Genomic DNA, 19578 nt, shown 5'->3' on the forward strand with positions numbered 1-19578 from the left:
ATTTATTGAGAATTCTTGGTGAGGTAGGCAATAACAGTAACAATTTGCCATGGGTTAGACACTGCGCTAGATAAATATGTTACTTCTGAAGTTTACAACCCTGAAAGACTAGTACTGTCATCGCCCTCTTAAAGACAAGGAAGCTGACACTCAGAAAATTTTTTTTTCAAAAAGTAACTAAAAGACTTGCACAAAGTCATATATCTAGTAAGGTGGGGAGGACCAAAATTCAAATGCTGATCCCTAAGTTCTTTCTGTCCTGTACTCAGCTTTTTGCAAGCAGAAACTATGACTTATTTATCTTTTTGCTTAGTAGCATAAAGTAATCTAGTAGGTATTTAATAAAAGTTTGTTTAATAATAAGCTACAATACTGTTTGATTCAACTGATTTATGGCCCTTTAGTCTTACGGTCACATTAAAGACATGTAAGAATCCAAATGTCTTATTAAAACTATGTGGGAATACCATATTCTCCTTGTATCATTTATGCTAATAGCTCCTTTTCTGGAACACAAGCACATCTTAAACACAAAAATTCTCTATACTTAGCAGCTAGTAGCAAGGTACACATCTGTGTGTGTGTGTGTGTGTGTGTGTGTGTATACTCTTGTGTATTTAAAATGTATTTTAAAACAACAAATTCTATGTTTTAAGATATTTGGGACAATTAATTAGCAACCATAAAAAGATCTTAACTTCATTTAAAAATAGTTAATTACTTCTCTAGGTATCAGTATATGTAATGAGAACATAATAATGTTCTCATAATAATGTTTCCTTTAAGTCTATACCTGAACACAGGATACAGCCAAACTGGAAAATAAGATAGTATAGGGGCACCTGGGTGGCTCAGTGGATTAAGCCTCTGTCTTCGGCTCAGGTCATGATCTCAGGGTGCTGGGATCGAGCCCCACATCGGGCTTTCTGCTCAGCAGGGAGCCTGCTTTCCCCCCTCTCTCTGCCTGCCTCTCTGCCTACTTGTGATCTCTATAAAATAAATAAATAAAATCTTCAAAAAAAATAAGATAGTATACCCCTGTACATGAATTTTTATGGCAAATTTCATGTGCTCTTTGAGAAACTGACACTCCAGTATTAAATATATATTTGCAACTATGTACTAACTCAGCATTCAATAACATGACCAATATATAAGAGAGCAAGAAACATCCTTCATTTCAGTTATATGTAGCTAAATAGTGACCTCATCACTATCTAAAAGGTAGAAAAACGTCTGACCAAACGTTTGATTCTTTTGATGTGTGAAAGATGATCTCAAAAAGATATAATTTAATTCATTATTCCACAAAGAGTAAATTCTTATTGTGTAACACAGTAACAGATAATAGGTTTCATTTTTAAAAGGAGACATTATACACTTTAAAGTAGAGCTCTATTTCCATATCTTGTCTAAATGCCTTTTGGATGCAATGTCAATAACATGTTCTTGATTTAGAGTCTGGGAAGATGGCAGAGTAGGAGGATTCCCAAGTCCACCTCATTCCACAGATACACCCTAGATAACAGCCATATCAGTGCAATGAACACAGAAAACCACCCAAAGACTGCACAGCAGACTTTCCAGTTAACTGAAGAGAATAAGTCACACAAAGGGTAGGAAGTGTAGAAACATGGTCAGGACTCAAGCTCCTGGTGACACTAACCACAAATGGAAGGGACATCACAAGCACTGAGAAGGGAGAGGAGCAGACCCCCCCAGCAACCACCCCCCACCAGGAACCTGGACTTGGAAGACAAGTCCCCATAATATTTGGCTTTGAAATGCAGTAAGGCTTAACTCTGGGTATTTAAAAATCAGCAGGCTTATGGGGCACCTGGGTGGCTCAGTCTGTTCAGTATCCAACTCTTGATTTCAGCTTAGGTCATGATCTCAGGGTTGTAAGACTGAGTCCCACATTGGGCTCCATGCTCAGCATGGAACCTGCTTAAGATTCTCTCTCTCCCTCTGCCCCTCCCCTTGCGCATGCGTGTGTGCTCTCTCTCTCTCTCTTAAAAAAATAAATTAAAAAAAATCAGCAGTCTTAGCTCTTGGAGAGCGAGAGAGCAACAGGAAACTAAGCCCTTAAAGAGACAGCCTAACAACAACACTGCTGAGATAAAAACATTGAAACAGAAATTTAAAAAGGATCTGGGTATACAGAAAGGAGATCTATTTACTAATCTCAGAATGTGTGCTGGAGGGGCAGGGATCTTTAGGAGACTTCTTCAAGAACAAAAGAGCTGGTGGGTGCCAACCCCACCTCCATCCTATCCCCAGCCTAGATACCAGGACACCTGCAGGAATCAGGGAGAACACTCTCCACCTACCTTGCTAACACCACACACTCTGCTTCTGTGTTCTCCTGTGGATCTACCCCATCCAACCTACCCCACTAGGCACGCATCCGTCCAAAGCAGCTCCTGGCACATTTTATCCTGCAAGCAGCCCTGGCAAGGACCAGCACCACTCCAAAATGACTCCTGCCTGAGGAGAGGGGAAGATAAACCACATACTAGTTCAACTGTAGCCCCAGCTTTGCTATTCTCTTTGCATTTACCACTGAGCAAGTGAACTTTCTTGTTTCCATTTCCTTAATATTTCCTCCTTTCTTAACTGTTTATAATTTCCCTTATAATGCTGTCACTTTACTGAAAATAATCTCTCACTGAGTAAATTTATTCAGAAAGACAAGTTCATCATGTCTTATTTATTGCCAATTACATATTCTCTTCCTAGAACATTTTCCCTTTACTTTGCAGCTTTGTCGCACTGTTTGGTCACTCCCTAACACTCTCCTATCCTTCTACTCTCCTCTAACATTCTTGCCTTTTCCAAAAATTTGGCTTTTAGTCATCTGCTTGTCTTTCTAAGTGAACTTTAACAGTCCCTCTATGTTTCGTAGCTTTGATAACCCTTCTATGCTGATTACCACCAAATCTGTATCTCTAGTTCTGCATTTTCCAATATTCTTTGATCTCTAATTGCATACTAAAAATTTCTATTTCAATATCTTACCAAAAACAATACTATCTCAAGTAAAACATGTCTAAAATTAAATGTTATCTCTTTATTGGAAACAAGGCCCCCCCTTTCAAATTTTTCGTATCTATCAACGACACATTGAATTCTCTTTAACCTAGACCTTGGTATTGGTTTTGCACCTTCCCTCCCTTATTTTTTGCACCTTGCTTGCTCTGAGGTGGCACCAAATCCTGATATTTGTTCCTTTGAAATCATTCTCATAATGATTCCTTCCCTTCCACTACAAGAGCCATATTGGCTATTGTCTTTGCTCAGGTGGTTCCTCTTGCTTCCCTTCCCTAGTTTAAATCCTATGCAATCTTCAAGGCTCAAGTCAAGTCCCAACCCCTGCTGTAATACCTTCAATGTTCAAGCTTTTATGGATTTCCTTTTTCTCTGAATGCTCACAGCGGTTTCTAATCTGTACTATATAATTTGATAGCTAATAAAATATTTCCCATTATTCTTTGCTGCTCTATTGCTATAGAGATATCTTGAAAGCAATTTTCCTGTTAGTTTTATAAAGCAAGGTTTATACTTCACTTTTCTCCTGTATTTTTCATAGTGCATACACCAGTGCTCAAGTTCTCAATATATACTTGCTATATTCACATTACCAATATTCTACTTTAATATAAAAAGGGACTGTCTTTTCTAAAATATAAAAAGTATATTAAATATGGTAAGGAAAGTGTCATTTTACTTTTTAAAATACTCCTTTAACATGTGTATGTATGTGTATGCATACACACACACACACACACACACATATATATTTTCAAAAGGTATAAATATAGGCAAACTAGGCTTGATATACTCTCAGAATTTTAGCTAAAAGGCAGTAACAATCCGATTCTTGCCTACCAGAGATTTATCTTTTTTTCATTAGAAACTCAGCACTTAAAAAAAATACTTAACTCAGATAACCTTGGGCATACATTTCACTTTATAGCTACTAGGAAAATGTTGAAATGGCTGCTGCTGAATAAACACCTCAGCTCTGTTTCATAAACAAACTATTAAGAACTGTGAGTCCACAGAGGTTAGACAAGATCAACTACCCATTATTGATTAGTGATAGGCATTAGCCAAGATGTGGGGATTTTCCAGCATTAGATAAATGAGCACTTGGGAACTTCTCACACTGTCCATTTTATCAACTTCATTAAATATAGAGCCTATTCTGTGTTTGAAGCTGTCCTACCTGGTGGTTCCTAATGACTGCATTTTATCTGTCAAGTGTCTTCAAATTTTTAATTTCTTGGATGATTCTTTGGAGTAAAGGAAACTGAGACAAAGAAGGGTGGGTCCTCTTAGTTGCTCTTCCCTTCTCTCTCCCTCCCCACATCCTCATTGCTTTTAATCTTTTTGGAAATGGCTACACACCAGACTTTGAAAACCTTATACAAATGAAAGTTTATGTGTTCAGGTTGCTTAAAAAAACAGATAAAACAAGTAAAATTCTGCCATTAAGAAAGATGATTTTACTAGAAAACTATGTACTTACAGTAACAATTCTTTAGTGTATACATTGAACTTTATTTACTATACCATGAAAAAGAAAAGTCTATGCTATGAAATTCAAAGATATTTTCAAAAATATTATAGTTAAATCTCTTTAATATTTTATATGAAAATAATAATGTCTTGCCACACTGTAAAATAGCAAGTTACCATAGCTTCCCCATTCTAAAATCTTATAAAATATTTACCTTATACAAACACATATTAACAATGCATCACTGTAATTCCTCAAAGACAACTGTTTATGGAAAAGGCATTCCATTAACTGACCTGAGAAGTATCAATAATTATAGTCTAAGTATAATAATTGCTGTCCAAGTTTTTGGAGAAATGCACTGTTTGGCAAACTTGGCCATCTTTTTCAATTCCATATGGAATAACTTTAGCTCATAGATTAATTTTAGTGAGACAATTTTATAAGAACTGGTAACCTATCATCACTACTAACTTCTATACAGATCTACTATGAAGGGTAAATATCTGTATGTTCATTTTTTAAAAGATTTTATTTATTTGAGAGAGAGAGAGAATGGGTACACAAATGGGTGACAGGGGATGAAGGGGCAGAAGGAGAGGGAGAAGCAGACTCCCCTCTGAGCAGGGAGCCCAATGCGGGGCTTGATCCCAGGACCCCAAGATCATGACCTTATTCGAAGGCAGATGCTTAACTGACTGAGCCACCCAGGCACCCCTGTATGTTTTAAGTACTATAAAGAGTGTGACAGGGTGCCTGGGTGGCTCAGTTGGTTAAGCGACTGCCTTCGTCTCAGGTCATGATCCTGGAGTCCCAGGATTGAGTCCCACATCAGGCTTCCTGCTCAGTGGGGAGTCGGCTTCTCTCTTTGACCCTCCCCCTTCTCGTGCTTTTTCTCTCTCTCAAATAAACAAATAAAATCTTTAAAAACAGAGTATGATAATGCCTATAAATAAAAGATCTCATGAGATATAATTATCCTTGTATTTCAATACACTGGATCCAAATACTTATCCTAGAAACACTAAGAAGAAAAGTAGTAGATACTAAGTTATATCACTCAGATGTATAGTATTTCTAAAACACTTAGTATTTCCAAGAGGCATTTTATTGTGTCTGTTTCTATAAACTCAAAACTGTAGAGTTAATTTTGCCATATATTTTTTAATTTGGAAAAAAATCCCCAAATATCCATTCATCCTCATCATCTTAGAACTGGAATTACAATTAGTGTGGTTAGCCCATTCTATTTCTTAAAAAATTATAATTAATTCCATGTTAAAAGATTAGCATCTTTTAACTATAATTAATTAAAATTAATAAACTAGAAAGCCAATATGCTAAGATGATAGAAATAGGGGTATTCTGATGCCTTAACTAAGATATCAGAGGTAAGGCCATGTCATAATCCTCATCACTGGGACTGGTGATATTACTGTACCCATATTGATCTTTGCTCAGAATAAGAAGTACTCTCCACAGCATGATTCAAGTAACTGGTATTTGTTGAGGGCCTAAAATATAGCATACATTATGGTAGGAATACTGAGTGTTACTAAAGTGAACCAATATTCCTTCAACTCACTTTTACTGATTGTCTACTTCAGGGCAAGCACTGTGCTAGGCCATGAGGATTCAGAGGGCACTAAAAATTGTTACTGCTATTGCAGCTTACAATTTAGTGGGGGCAGAGAAGAATTGCAGGAGGCGGTGACATATGGAGAGCTGGGGTAAGGGCAGTGAGTACTGGAATTCTAGGTGGAGGTCCTAGCTTGAGCAAAGGCAAAGAAATAAGAAATAGCATGCTAGGAACAGGAAAATATAAGCCATAAGGGGAAATGTCAGCAGATTAGGCTGATAGATAAGCAGGGTCCAGTTCTATATGCCATGTATGGAGCTTAGATTCTATCCTGTGGATAAAGGGAAAATCACAGAATAGTCTTGGGCAGTAAAATGGCATCTCAATCTAGCAGCAGGCTGGGAAATGGATGTGAAGTTGACAAGGATGAAGACAAGTTGATTGGTTAGGGTGGTAAAAGGGGCTCGAATCAGGGAAGTGCCGGTAGGGAGAAAAAGAAGAAATTTTTAGGACATATATTATTAATACTTGCTGATAAATATAAGTGAGAAAGAGGAACCAAGATCAATAATGAGATAGGTGGAAGTACACTGAACTGAGATGGAAAACAGGAACAGGAGGGACTTTTTTTTTTTTTTTTGAGGGGTTGGGATGGAGGCATAAGGGGATTGGTTGGTGGGGGGGATAAATTCTGTTTTGAATATGCAGAATTTAGGATGACAGTGGGCTGTCAGGCGAGGAAGCCCAGGTGAAAGTCTCAGCAAAGTGTGGCACAGAGATAAATATTTGGGAGATGTCAGATAATTGAAACCATGAGAATCACGATGAGATCATCTAGGCAGAATAGGGAATGAGAAGAGTAGTAGGTTGAGAACAAACTCAGAGACCACTGGTATTCAAGGGTCAAAAGAGTAAGAGAAGTCCATGAATGAGAGAGTTAAATAATCGCCAGAAAAATACAGGAGACCCAGGAGAGTGAAGTGGCCAAGGAATTCTTAGGTTTGTTTGACTGGCAAAATGTTTTTACATCAGAATTTGAATACCTTTAGGCAAAACATATACACCTTCTAGTTCAACTGAGACCCCATTACTCATGGTGCACCATTTTCTGTGACCTCTATCACCTCTGAAGGTGTGTGTGTTTGCGACCCCTAGAATAGAAGCCTCCAAAAAAGAGGGAGTCGTTATAAGTGTCATATACAGCAGAGAGGACCATAAAGAGAATGAAAAATGCCCATAAATGTAGCAACAAGGGGTGCCCAGGTGGCTCAGTGGGCTAAAGCCTCTTCTTTCGGTTCGGGTCGTGATCCCAGGGTCCTGGGATCGAGCCCTGTATCGGGCTCTCTGCTCAGCAGGGAGCCTGCTTCCTCCTCCTCCTCTCTCTCTGCCTGCCTCTCTGCCTACTTGTGATCTCTGCCTGTCAAATAAATAAATAAAATCTTTTAAAAAAACGTAGCAACAAGAGGGTCATGGTGCTCTTAACAAGGCTAGTTCTTCCCCACCCCTTGGGCTGGTCAAGGTGGCAGAATCCAGGTTACAGAGGAGTGAAAAGGAAAGAGGTATGGTGACTGTAGCTACTCTTAAGAAATCTGGAGAGGAAAGGAAGGACAAGACAGTAGCTAAAGGGGAACATAGGTCTAGGAAAGCTTTGTCTTATTTTGTTTTTAAAGAAAGACAGAAAATATGAATATGTTTATAGGCTGATGCAGAGAGGTAATATTAGAGAGATGGGGCTACCTGATGGAGCAAGATTTGGGAGGCTGGAAAAGAAGGGTACATAAAGTACAAGTGAAGCAGTGAACTTTGGACAAGTGAAGGAACTCTTTGACCTCTGAGGCTGGAAGAAGAGAGCATAAGAATTCAGATCTAATTAAGATCTAGTGCAGGTTTTTCAGTAGGAAAGTGACATGATTAAACTCTGTTTTAAGAAAATTAGTTTGGCACCAGCATGCGGAATGTATTGGAGTGGAAAGAAGTGGCAGACTGTGACAATAATTCAAGCAGGAGTTGATGGCAACCTAAACTAGGGTGGTGCCAGCAGAAATAGAGAAAACGAAAAGTTTAATAGACATTTCAAATATATGATGATATAATTCTGGGATAGAGTGGCACTTGACAAGTCAAGGAAAAGGAAGAGTTAAAATGACTCAAGGAGGGGTGCCTGGATGGCTCAGTCATTAAGCGTCTGCTCGGGTCATGATCCCAGGGTCTTGGGATGGCCCCAAATTGGGCTTCCTGCTCTGCAAGGGGCCTGCTTCTCCCTCTCCCACCACCCCTGCTTGTGTTTCTGCTCTCGCTATCTCTCTTCCTAATAAATAAAAATAAAATCTTTAAAAAAATGACTCAAGGATTTGAAATACTACCCCAGAAGATTAGAGTGGTGGTATCAGGATCAGAAATGCGGCAACTGGAATGCACAACCAATGTGGGGACGGAAAATGATGGCTTAAGATATACTGAGTTCGAACCAATGGTTCTCAAATTTTAAACTTAGAAAAGAAACAAAGTCCTGTATAGAATAGATGACTGCACAGAGAATGGAAAAAATAAGAGGTAGGAGAGAATAAGAAATATTTCATTCAGATAGGACAACTCTAACACTCACATGCCAGAAAAAAATTTAACGGAAGCTGATTATTTTAGATGTTTCAGAATTAGATTAACTACTTCATAAGGATCATACTTTACCTGATACCGCGAAAGTTTCACTACCATAGAAAGGCCAGTTTTTCAGATTCAATAAAACTTTCTCCTAAACATTTAATGTTTTTTTTTCAGATCTCAGACATTTAAGATCAAATGTGCTTTTCAGTTGAGAGAATGTGTACAACACAACTAAATAATTTTCCAAACTATATACATTGGTTAGTGGTTCAAGTACTGGTTTGCAGCTTTTCAGGTTTTGGCTTCAGTTAATACCAATAGTTACTTCCAGCACTACTACTTCACACTCCTAATTCAGAATTTTTAAGCTGGGTGGGACATTATAACTATCACAAGGCCCTAGATATGGCAAGTGTCAGCGCTTTGCTTTTAACTGAAAATAGGTTGATAAGTACTTCACCACGATTGTGTGAAAAGTACCACAAATAAGTTTCTATTAACTTAAATTCTGTTTCCTTGCTCCTCCTCTGTCTTCTGAGTGTTAGAAAATAAGGAGGGGGACGAATGTTGGGAATATAAAATTACAGACTGGAAAAAAACCCTTTTTCTGTTCAGTCATGTGAAATAATCTGCATGAAAGTAACCTTTGGTGCCAGAATCATAATTAGTTTGAGTAATAAATTGTCTCCCTAGTGATGAAAGGAATAAAAGTAAAATAGCACAGTAAGCTGGCATCTGATCATTGTAAGCTATCTGCAAAACTCTTGGACCAAGAAAAATTGTATTAAAATAATTGCCTAACCAAAAAGCTGGTCTAAAAATCTTCCCAAACTCTTCCACAATTTCAAAATCTTCCTTAATATATTTCATGCAAAGATCACAAAAATATATTACAATCAAAATATTTTACATGTTAAAATTAAAGGCTAACATGATGGGGGAGGTGTTGCATATTATAATACATGATTTCTGATAATATGAACTCAATTGAAAGTCGAAGGGACTAGGTGAGTCATTATCAAAATTAGAGGCAGTGATAGGAAAATGCAGGAAAAGACAGCATAGTTAAGAGGATGAACAAGATACACACTCAAACTTTCGAGTATATACAGCCCAAGCACATAAAAAAGAAAAAGCACTCTTCAAAGCACGGAGAGCCATGAAAATTTTCTTTTGCTGTGCAACTCCTATGCTACGAGGTCTCTCCTTCTTTTATTTTCTCAAATATGATCCAAGACTTCAATTTTTTAAAAAGTCACTCTGCATAAGTTTTCAAAAAAAAATCAACCTCAGCTCCTGGGGGAATAATTTATGTAAGTATTTCATATCTGCATATTTAATGTTTGGGCATACAAAATCTCCTATGAGTATCTCATCTCAGAGGTGAAAGGCTTTGGAAACCATTTACCCCACGCGCCTCATTTTTACAGATGGAGAAATTAAGGCCCAGAAATAGGAAGTAACCTGAGCAAGGTCACAGAGCCAGTAAGAAGCAAAACTGGGACTAAGTTCCAAGAGTCGTCACTCTCAATCTATTGCTCCTTTACGTTTCACAACTACCTCTTAATCTGAACTTCTAATTGTGTGATATTTAATGAATGTCAGAATGAATTATCAAGACATGGAAAGGATTATTATATTCATTCATATAAGTATTAGATAGGAAGAATGGATGAAGGAATATGTGGGTGGGTGGATATTTTTTAATATTATTCATGAAACATGTCATATTTCTGTTTGGAAGAATCCAAGCCTAGGTCTTATAACATGTCACAGCAGTCACCGTGTTCCACTACACACCAGTCTTAGCAGCAAAGAATCCTCTGGTACATCCTGCAGTTTAAAGACTATTTACTTGCTGGCATATACAGAAGCTCTACTCCAATCCCTCTGGCTCTCAAACCTCTAACCTCTCTGTCCTATACTCACTCTTTACCTGATGTTGGTGCATCACATTTGCATTCTCCTCACTTCCTTTACGCGTATCTCCCTCGGTTTCTCCATCTAGACCTGGTGTCCTTTTCTAACTGTATGCCTCAGTCAGCCCTCCCCCACCCCAGAGGCTCCTCGACCACCTTCTCATTCCTCTGTCGACAAATCTCAGCGTTTTCAAACCCCATGGCCCCTCTTGCTTACACAGTGATGTGGCCGGCGCCCCGCACCAATACAGGATCGGGGGCATATCTCCGCAGATGCTCCTCACTCACTACCCGAGGCGGGGGCGGTGTCTCCTCCTCCTCCTCTTCTTCTTCTTCCTCGTCCTCTTCTTCTTCCTCGTCCTCCTCATCTTCCTCGTCGTCGTCTGGCCCCGATACCGACGACGACGACGGCGAGGACGACGACGTTGCCGCTTCTTCTTCCTCCTCCTCCAGTTCCGAGATGGTGTCGAACTCCGCCATGTTGGGCAGCAGGATGCTCATCACGTGACCTCTCGATCGCCGCCACCCTCAAGGAGCAGAGTTTGAACCTGCAGAGGTGCTGTAAGAGGAGGGGGAACGAAATGAAGAGAAAGAGGGCCGGGGTAGGGACAGGATTTGAAGAGATGCGCCTGCGTGTTGAGGCGGACGAGGTGGCGGGGGGGGGGTTGGAGGCGGGGGCACGAAGGCGAGAGGAACAAAATCAATCTACGCTTGCGCGGCTCTGAAGGAAAGGGGGCGTTAGAGGTGAACTCCGGGGAATTATCGAGGCCGGGTCTGCGGGTTCTGTGCTTAATACTACTCTTTAGACTTGTGCTGCTTGGAGTCGGGGGTCATATCTTCTGGCTTTATTTCCCATTAATTAGTCGTGGGTATTATTTTCCACACACCCCCCCACCCAGTGCAGGGAATGCATATTCTATAACGTGATGTTAGAACTTTGCCCCAGATATCTCCAGCTATATACCAACCCCTTACGCATGTTTGTTCAGCATGACGCTTTAAAATACTTTTGCATCAGAATTTTGCCACCCTGGGAGGCATTTTTCATTAACATTTTACTGAAGAGGAAACTTTGTATTACTACTTCTACTCCTACTGTAATACTTAATAAAAGACTTAGTGTCTGGGACTGTGCTAAGCACTCTTTGTGTATATCTCATTTAATACTTCAAAACTGCATGGGATATGTACCAGAATGATCTCACTTTACAGATGGGAGACATAGATGCATGGAGTATAGGTAACGTGCCCAAGGTCATGAAGTTATTAATGGCGGACCTGGTTTTAAACTTGGGAATCTCTTCTTTTTTCAAAAAGCCCAGTACTCTTAACCAAAGGGCCACCCTGCCTGACGTTGTTTGGAAAGGCTTTGTAGAGTGGTACCTTCTAGGCTGTTTCTTGAAAGGTGTTTGAAGTTTGGAGTTGTGTGTGTATTTTTTTTTTTGACAGGGAAGAAAGCCATGGAGTGGGTGGAGGGAGCATTCCAACCCAAGGAAATATTAATTAATATTGTCCATCTTCCAGACACTGAGCTAATCTCTTTCATGTACAGTATCTGTTAACCCTTAAAAAATCCTATAAGGTAAGCATCATCATATCTATTTTATAGCTGGCAAAACTGAGTCTCAGGAAGTTTAAGTAATTTGTTAAGGTCTGTGGTAACATTTTGTCTAAAAATTTTTATTTTAAATATTTTTTCCTATCTTCTCTATGCCCACAAAAATGTTGTAGGGATCACATATTTTGAGTTTCCAATCCATGTGTCAAACTATTTAATACTTAGCAGCAGCACAGAAATCCTTGTCATAGTTCGGGGATCATTAAGATAGTAAAGTCATGTAGCTGCTTATTAATAAAACAAATCCTGTAATCCAGGTATTTTAATATCAGCTTCACTGCTCTTTATGCTACACTACAGCTCCATTCCAATTTGATGGTGAGACTGAGGAAACAGACATAACTGCACTTTATTTTTTTAAAGATTTATTCATTTATTTGAGAGAGAGAGAATGTGCAGGGGAAGGGGCAGAGGGAAGGAATCTTCAAGCAGACTCCAAGCTGAGTGTGGAGCCCAACATAGGACTCCATCCCATGACCCATGAGATCATGACCTGAGCCGAAACCAAGAGTCAATCCCTTAGCCAACTGAGCCACTCAGGCACCCCATAATTGTACTTTAATTTAAGTATTACTTGAGTATTACTCTAGTGGTATAGCAATATAAACAGAGCATTTAGGATGCATGAGGGGGGAAGAAATTAGTTTTATAGGCAGCACTGTTCAAACTATTATTATCAATAAGTTTGTGTTATTAAGGTGAAAAAAATGTTTTGTACTCAATACCTTATTTTTAGAACTTTAAAAATATGTTGCAACACTATCAATAAGCAACAAAAGTTAGTTTTTATACTATAGAGAACTTTGCCTACTAATCTAAAATATTTTACAAGAGCCTTCTGATAGGGCAGATACAATATATCTGCTTTACTTGGATATTAATAAAAACTTGTCATATGTCATTTATGGGAGTGAAATACTTTAGACTTAAGATCAAAACCATATTTCAGAGCAGTTCTTCCCTTTCAAAAAGCAAAAAAGTCATAGGCAATACCCAAAATTTTCCAAACATGTTATATTATCCATAAAAGTCCACTAAGTCACTGACTAGAGGGAAGTATTTTGCTGATTATTACTTATATGGTAATTTCTCCTTTTCACCAGTCAGGATTAGGATAGGAAGGGATATTTGAAGGAGAGAAAGGGAAAGGAGTATAACGGGTGGACTTTGTGATAAGTGCTAGTGAGATACTGGAACTATGGTAAGAGTGAAGAAATGATGGCTGTGGGGATGGAGAGAAGGAGAGGGAGGGGGAAATTATACCGCCAAAATGGAGAGTGGTCTCTGACATTTACTCAGATGTCAAAAGAACAAAGCAGTGCTATTGCTTGAAGAAACTCACAAATATGGTCTGCTTTCTTGCATATACACTATGCTGAAAATGCATTTAAAATTCCGAAAGTAATTTATTTTGATGAACCATAGGAGAATTTGGAATTGGGCAAGCTGAGAAAAACACATTTGGTCAGTAAACACAAGGAGTGACATGATTTTTAAATGATAGTTTAGCAACCATCAAGAATACTAAAGCTAGGAGTGGGTGGAGAAGAAAGCAGGCCATATAACTTTCTGTCTGATGAGCTAAGCAGGGCATGGGAGTAATTGCCCTCTCTTATGGATGGGGACTTGAGGCAAGAGGTCATAGGTGTAACCATCAGAGGGGGTTTCAATCTTAGAACATCTGAGAAGAAATGTAACTTTTAAAAGAGTCCTCTCCTCCCTCCTTCCTTTTCTCTCACTCACTCTATTTCTCTAAGTGTACAATTCAGTGATTTTAGTTAATTTACAGAATTGTGCAACTATCACTACAAACTAATCTTAGAACATTTCTGTCACACCCAAAAGAAATCACTATTCCATTTTCAATCATTCCCCATTCTGACCCTTAGCCCCAGGCAATAATTAATCTACTTTTTGTCTCTAAAGATTTCTTTTCTGGTCATTTTCAAATAAATTGGATCATGCAATATGTAGTCTTTTGTATCTAGTTTCTTTTGCTTAGCATAATTTTTTTGAAGTTTATCCATGTTGTGTCTTGCACAAGTACTTCATTCCTTTTAATTGATAAATAGTGTGTCATTGTAAAGGTATATCACATTTTGTTTATCCATTCATCTATTGATGATATTTGGTGTGCTTCCACATTTTGGATATTATGAAAATGTTGCTTTGAAAATTCACATACATGTCCTTGTGTGAACATAGGTTTTAATTTCTCAAGGGTAGATATCTATGAGAGGAATTGCTGGGTCATATGGTAAGAGTGTTGATTTTAAGATAACTGCCAAACTGTTTTTCAATGTAGATCAGTTTGCATTCTAAACTGGAAATGTATGAGAGTTCCATTTTCTCCACATTCTCTCCAACAACTTTTATGTTCTTTTTTATTAGAGCTATTCTTTTTTTTAAGATTTTATTTATTTGACAGAGAGAGATCACAAGTAGGCAGAGCCAGGCAGAGAGAGAGGGGGAAGCAGGCTCCCCGCTGAGCAGAGAGCCTGATGTGGGGCTCCATCCCAGGACCCTGGGATCATGACCTGAGCCGAAGGTAAAGGCTTTAACCCACTGAGCCACCCAGGAGCCCCTATTAGAGCTATTCTTGTGGGAATGAAGTGTATCACATTGTAGGTTTATTTTATATTTCTCTAATGACTAATGATGTTGAACATCTTTTCGCGTGCTTGTTTTTCATTATATACCTCTCTGATGAAATGTCTATTCAAATCTTTTGCCCATTTATAAATTAAGCTTTTTTTTCAAGATAATTAAAGATTCACATATAATTGTAGGAAGTAATACAGAGGTCCTGTTTACACTTTACTCAGTATTTCCCAGTGATAACGTCTTGCATAACTATAGTACACTATCACAACCACAAAATTGACATGATACAATCTGCCCATCTTACAGAGTTCCACAGTTGTACATGTATTCATTTGTGTGGGTGTATGTGTGTGTGAATTTAGTTCTATGCAATTTTACCATAGGCATAGGTTCATATGACAACCACCACAGACAAGATAAAGACCAGTTACATCACCACAAGGATTCCTCCTGTTATCTTTTTAAAAAAGATTTTATTTATTTATTTGAGAGGGAGAGAGAGAGAGAGCGAGCAAGGGAGAGCACAAGAGCAGGGGGAGGGAGAAGCAGACTGTGTGTCTGTGTGTGTGTCTGTGCTTGTGTCTGTAAAATTCTTAGGGTTTTCTACATATAAATTTATGTAATCTGTGAATGAACACAGTTTTATCTATTCCTTTCTAATCTGGATCTTCTCCCTCCCTCTCTTTTATCTTCTTCTTCTTCCACTTCTCTTCTTTTTGCTTCTCTTTCTCCCTCCCCCTTTCTCTTTCTCTGTCTCTGCCTGTTCCTTTTTAAGGATTTCCAAAACTTAAATTAATTTTCAATTTAAAAATTTCAATTTGAATTAAATTTTCTTCTGTTGTTGATTTCTAATTTAATTCCAGTGTAGTCTGAGGACATAAATTGTATGATATAAATCCTTTTAAATTTCCAGAGACTTGTTTTGTTGTTTTACCATATCATTTATTTTGGGAAAGTTTTATGTACATTTGAGAAGAATTTATATTGCGTTGTTATTGGTTGGATTGTTCTAAAACTGTCAGTTATATCTACCTTATAGTTCTGTTTATGTTTTCTATATCCTTTTTGATATTCTGTCTCATTTTGCTGTCCATTACCTAGAATGGGTCATTGAAGTCTCCAGCTATTATTGCTGAATTTTCCATTTTTATTCACTTTTATTAATTTTTGCTTTGTATTGTATCCTTTGTTAGATACAAATGTTTACAATTATTGTATTTTCCTGATGAATTAATCCTTAATCATTATGAAATACCCCTCTTTATCTCAAATAATAATGTTGGTTTATATTTTTATATTACTATGGACACTCCATCTCTCTTATTGTTACTGTTTGCATCATATTTTCTGTTCCTTTATTTTATTAAAAAATCTTTTATTGAGATATAATTGACATGTAATGTTGTATAAGTTTAAGGTGTACAACATACTGACTTGATAAATTTATATCTCAATAGGATTGCCACTGTAGCATTAGGTAATACCTCTGCCATGCACATAACTATCATTTCTTCTAGTGGTGGGAACAATTAAAACCTAGTCCTTAGAAATTTCAGTGTTTATAATACAGTTTTTTTCACTGTACTGTGTCTCCAGGTCTTACTTACCTACCAGTTGCAAGTATGTACCTTAAGCAATATTTCTCCCATTTCCCCACTCCCCAGCCTCTCATAGCCATCAATCCACTCTCTGTGTTTTCAAGTTTACTTTTTTAAAAAAAAAGATTTCATGTATAAGAAATACCATACAGTATTTGTTTTCCTCTGTCTGAGTTATCTCACATAGCATAATGTCTTCAAAGTCTATCTCTGTTGTAGCAAATGGCAGAATTTCCTTTTTTTCTCGTGGTGGAATAGTATTCCATTGTGTATACACCACATCTTCTTAATCCTCTTATCCATTGATGGACACATATTTTCATATTTTGGCTATTTTGAATAATACTACAATAAACATGGGACTACATATATTTCTTCAGTAACCTGTTTTCATTTCTTTTTTGATATATACCCAGAAGTGGGCTTACTGGATTATATGTTATTTCTATTTTTAAAATTTTTTGAGGAATTACCATACTAGTCTCTATAGTGGCTGAACAAATTTTATAATCCCACCAACTGTACAAGGGTTCCCTTTCCTCTGCTTCCTCGCCAATACTTCTTAATTCTAGCCTTCTTGATAACCACTATTCTGATAAGTGTAAGGTGATAATATCTCACTGTGGTTTTGATTTGTATTTTCCTGATGATTAGTGATGTTGAGTACTTTTTCATGTACCTGTTGACCTTTAGGATGTCTTATTTGGAAAAAAAAATCTGTGTAGTTTCTCTGCCCATTCTTCAATTAGAATTTTCTTTGTTATGGAGTTGTATGAATACTTGAAAAATTTTGGTGTTTACATAATTTGATACATTATTTACTTTTTGATAGTTTACTTTTTGATACCTAGTTGGCAAATATTTTTTTCCATCTGTAGGTTGCCTTTTCATCTTGTTGATTTTTTTTTTTTGCAATGCAGAAAATTTTAAGTTTGATCTAATCTTACTTATTTTTCTTTTATTGCCTGTGCTTTTGGTGTAATATCAAAAAAAATTGCCAAGACCAAAGAATCAAGGAGATTCTTCCCTCTGTTTTCTTACTAGAAGTTTTATGGTTTTTAAGTTTATGTTTAAGTCTTTAATCTATTTCAGGCTGATTTTTCTGACTGGTGTAAGATAGGGTCCAATTTTATGTTTCTGTATGTGGTTATCCAATTTTCCCAGCACCATTTGTTGTTGAAGACACTGTATTTTCTACATTGGATATTCTTGGCTCCCTTATTAAATATTAGTTTACCATGTATGGGGGGGTTTAATTCTAGGTTCTTTATTCTATTCTATATGTGTCTATTTTTACGTCAGTACCATATGTTTTAATTATTGTAGCTTTGTAATATAGCTTGAAATCAGTAAGTGTGATGCCTCCAGTTTTGTTCTTTCTCATTATTGCTTTGGCTGTTTTGCGTCTTCTATGGTTCCACAAATTTTAGGATTATTGTTCTATCTCCGTGAAAAATGCCATTGGGATTTTGATAGAGATTATTTTGAATTTATAAATGGCTGTGGGTAACATGGATGTTTTAATAATATTTACTCTTTCAATCCATGAACACAGGATATCCTTCCTTTCCCGTGTGTTTTCTTTGATTTTTTTCAGCAAAGTCTTATAGTTTTCATTGTACAGATTTTTTATTTTCTTGGTAAAATTTATTCCTAAGTACTTTATTGTTTTTGGTGCTATTGTGAAAGTACTGCTTTCATTTTTGGGGGTTACATATCCAGAAGAGAGATTGCTGGGTCATATAGTAGATTTATTTTTATATTTTTTGGGGGAATCTCCATAGTATTTTCCATGATGGTATGGTAATATATTATATAATATAGTATAATATAGTACTGGTAATATAATATAGTATAATATAGTACTGGTATTAAAACAGACACACAAACTAATGAAATAGAATGGAGAGCCAAGAAATAAATCCAAGAATATATGCATATACAGTCAACTAATTTTTTGAGAAAGGCAAAGCTTTCAGTTTCACCAAGTATGATGTTATCTGTGGGGTTTTCATATATGGCCTTATTATCTTGAGATAATTTCCTTTCTTAGTTTGTTGATAATTTTATATAATGACATGATGATAGATTTTGTTACATGATGTTTCTGCATCAATTGAGATGATCCTGTGGTATATTTTCATTCTGTTAATGTAGGATAAAATATTGATTGACTTCTGTATGCTGAACCATGCTTGTATTTGATGATAATGTATGATCATGTTAACATGCTGTTAAATGAGGTTTGCTAGTATTTTGTAGAGGATTTTTCTATCAATAGTCATAGGGATTATTGATCTCTAGTTCCTTTCTTTTAATGTTTTTGTCTACCTCTGGTCTCATGATAATGCTAGCCTTATAGAATGAATTAGGAAATCTTTGCTCTTCCTCAATGTTTCATAAGAGTTTGAGAAGGTTTAATGTTAATTCTTTAAATGTTTGATGTAGTTTATTCAAGGAAACCATCCGATGCAGGGCTTTTCTATCTTGAGAGGTTTTTGATTACTAATTCCATCTCCATACTAGTAATAGGTCTATTCAGATTTTCTATTTCTTCATGAATTAGTCTTGGTAGATTGTGTGTTTCTAAAAGTTTGTCCTTTTCATTTAGGTTATCCAGTTTCTTGGTGGACAACTTTTCATATACTCTTTTTTTTTAAGATTTTATTTATTTGACAGAGATCACAAGTAGTCAGAGAGGCAGGCAGAGAGAGAGAGGGAGAAGCAGGCTCTCTGCTGAACAGAGAGCCCAATGTGGGGTTTGATCCCAGGACCCTGGGATCATGACCTGAGCTGAAGGCAGAGGCTTTAACCCACTGAGCCACCCAGGTGCCCCTCATATACTCTTTTTTAATATACTCTTTTACAATCTTTTTATTTCTGAAATGTCAGTAGTAAGGTTTCACTTCATTATTGATTTAATAATTTTAATTTTTCTCTTTTTACTTAGTATAGGTAAAGGTTTGTCAAATTTGTTGATCTCTTCAAACAACCAATTTCTGGTTTTGTTGATTTACTTTTTTTTTTCTATCATCTATTTCATTTGTTTCTGCTTCATTTTTTATCATTTTCTTTATTCTGCTACATTTGGGATTAGTTTTTCTTTTTTTCCTAGTTACTTAACATGTAAATTT

General features: G+C 37.0%; 1 protein-coding gene across 1 annotated transcript in view; it reads right to left on the minus strand.

Moving 5' to 3' along the window:
* The window catches only part of LOC111160915 (cysteine rich hydrophobic domain 1), a 29896-nt gene extending 18768 nt beyond the window's left edge, over positions 1-11128 (minus strand). Inside the window, exon 1 of the mRNA XM_022524299.1 lies at positions 10842-11128. Within this exon, the coding sequence (XP_022380007.1) occupies positions 10842-11125 (284 nt within the window). The 5' untranslated portion in view covers positions 11126-11128. The remainder of the gene's footprint in view (positions 1-10841) is intronic.
* Positions 11129-19578: the final 8450 nt, after the last annotated feature.

Source organism: Enhydra lutris, unplaced genomic scaffold (assembly GCF_002288905.1).
Source record: "Enhydra lutris kenyoni isolate GAN:26980312 unplaced genomic scaffold, ASM228890v2 scaffoldscaffold79, whole genome shotgun sequence".
NCBI classification, from domain to species: Eukaryota; Metazoa; Chordata; class Mammalia; order Carnivora; family Mustelidae; genus Enhydra; species Enhydra lutris.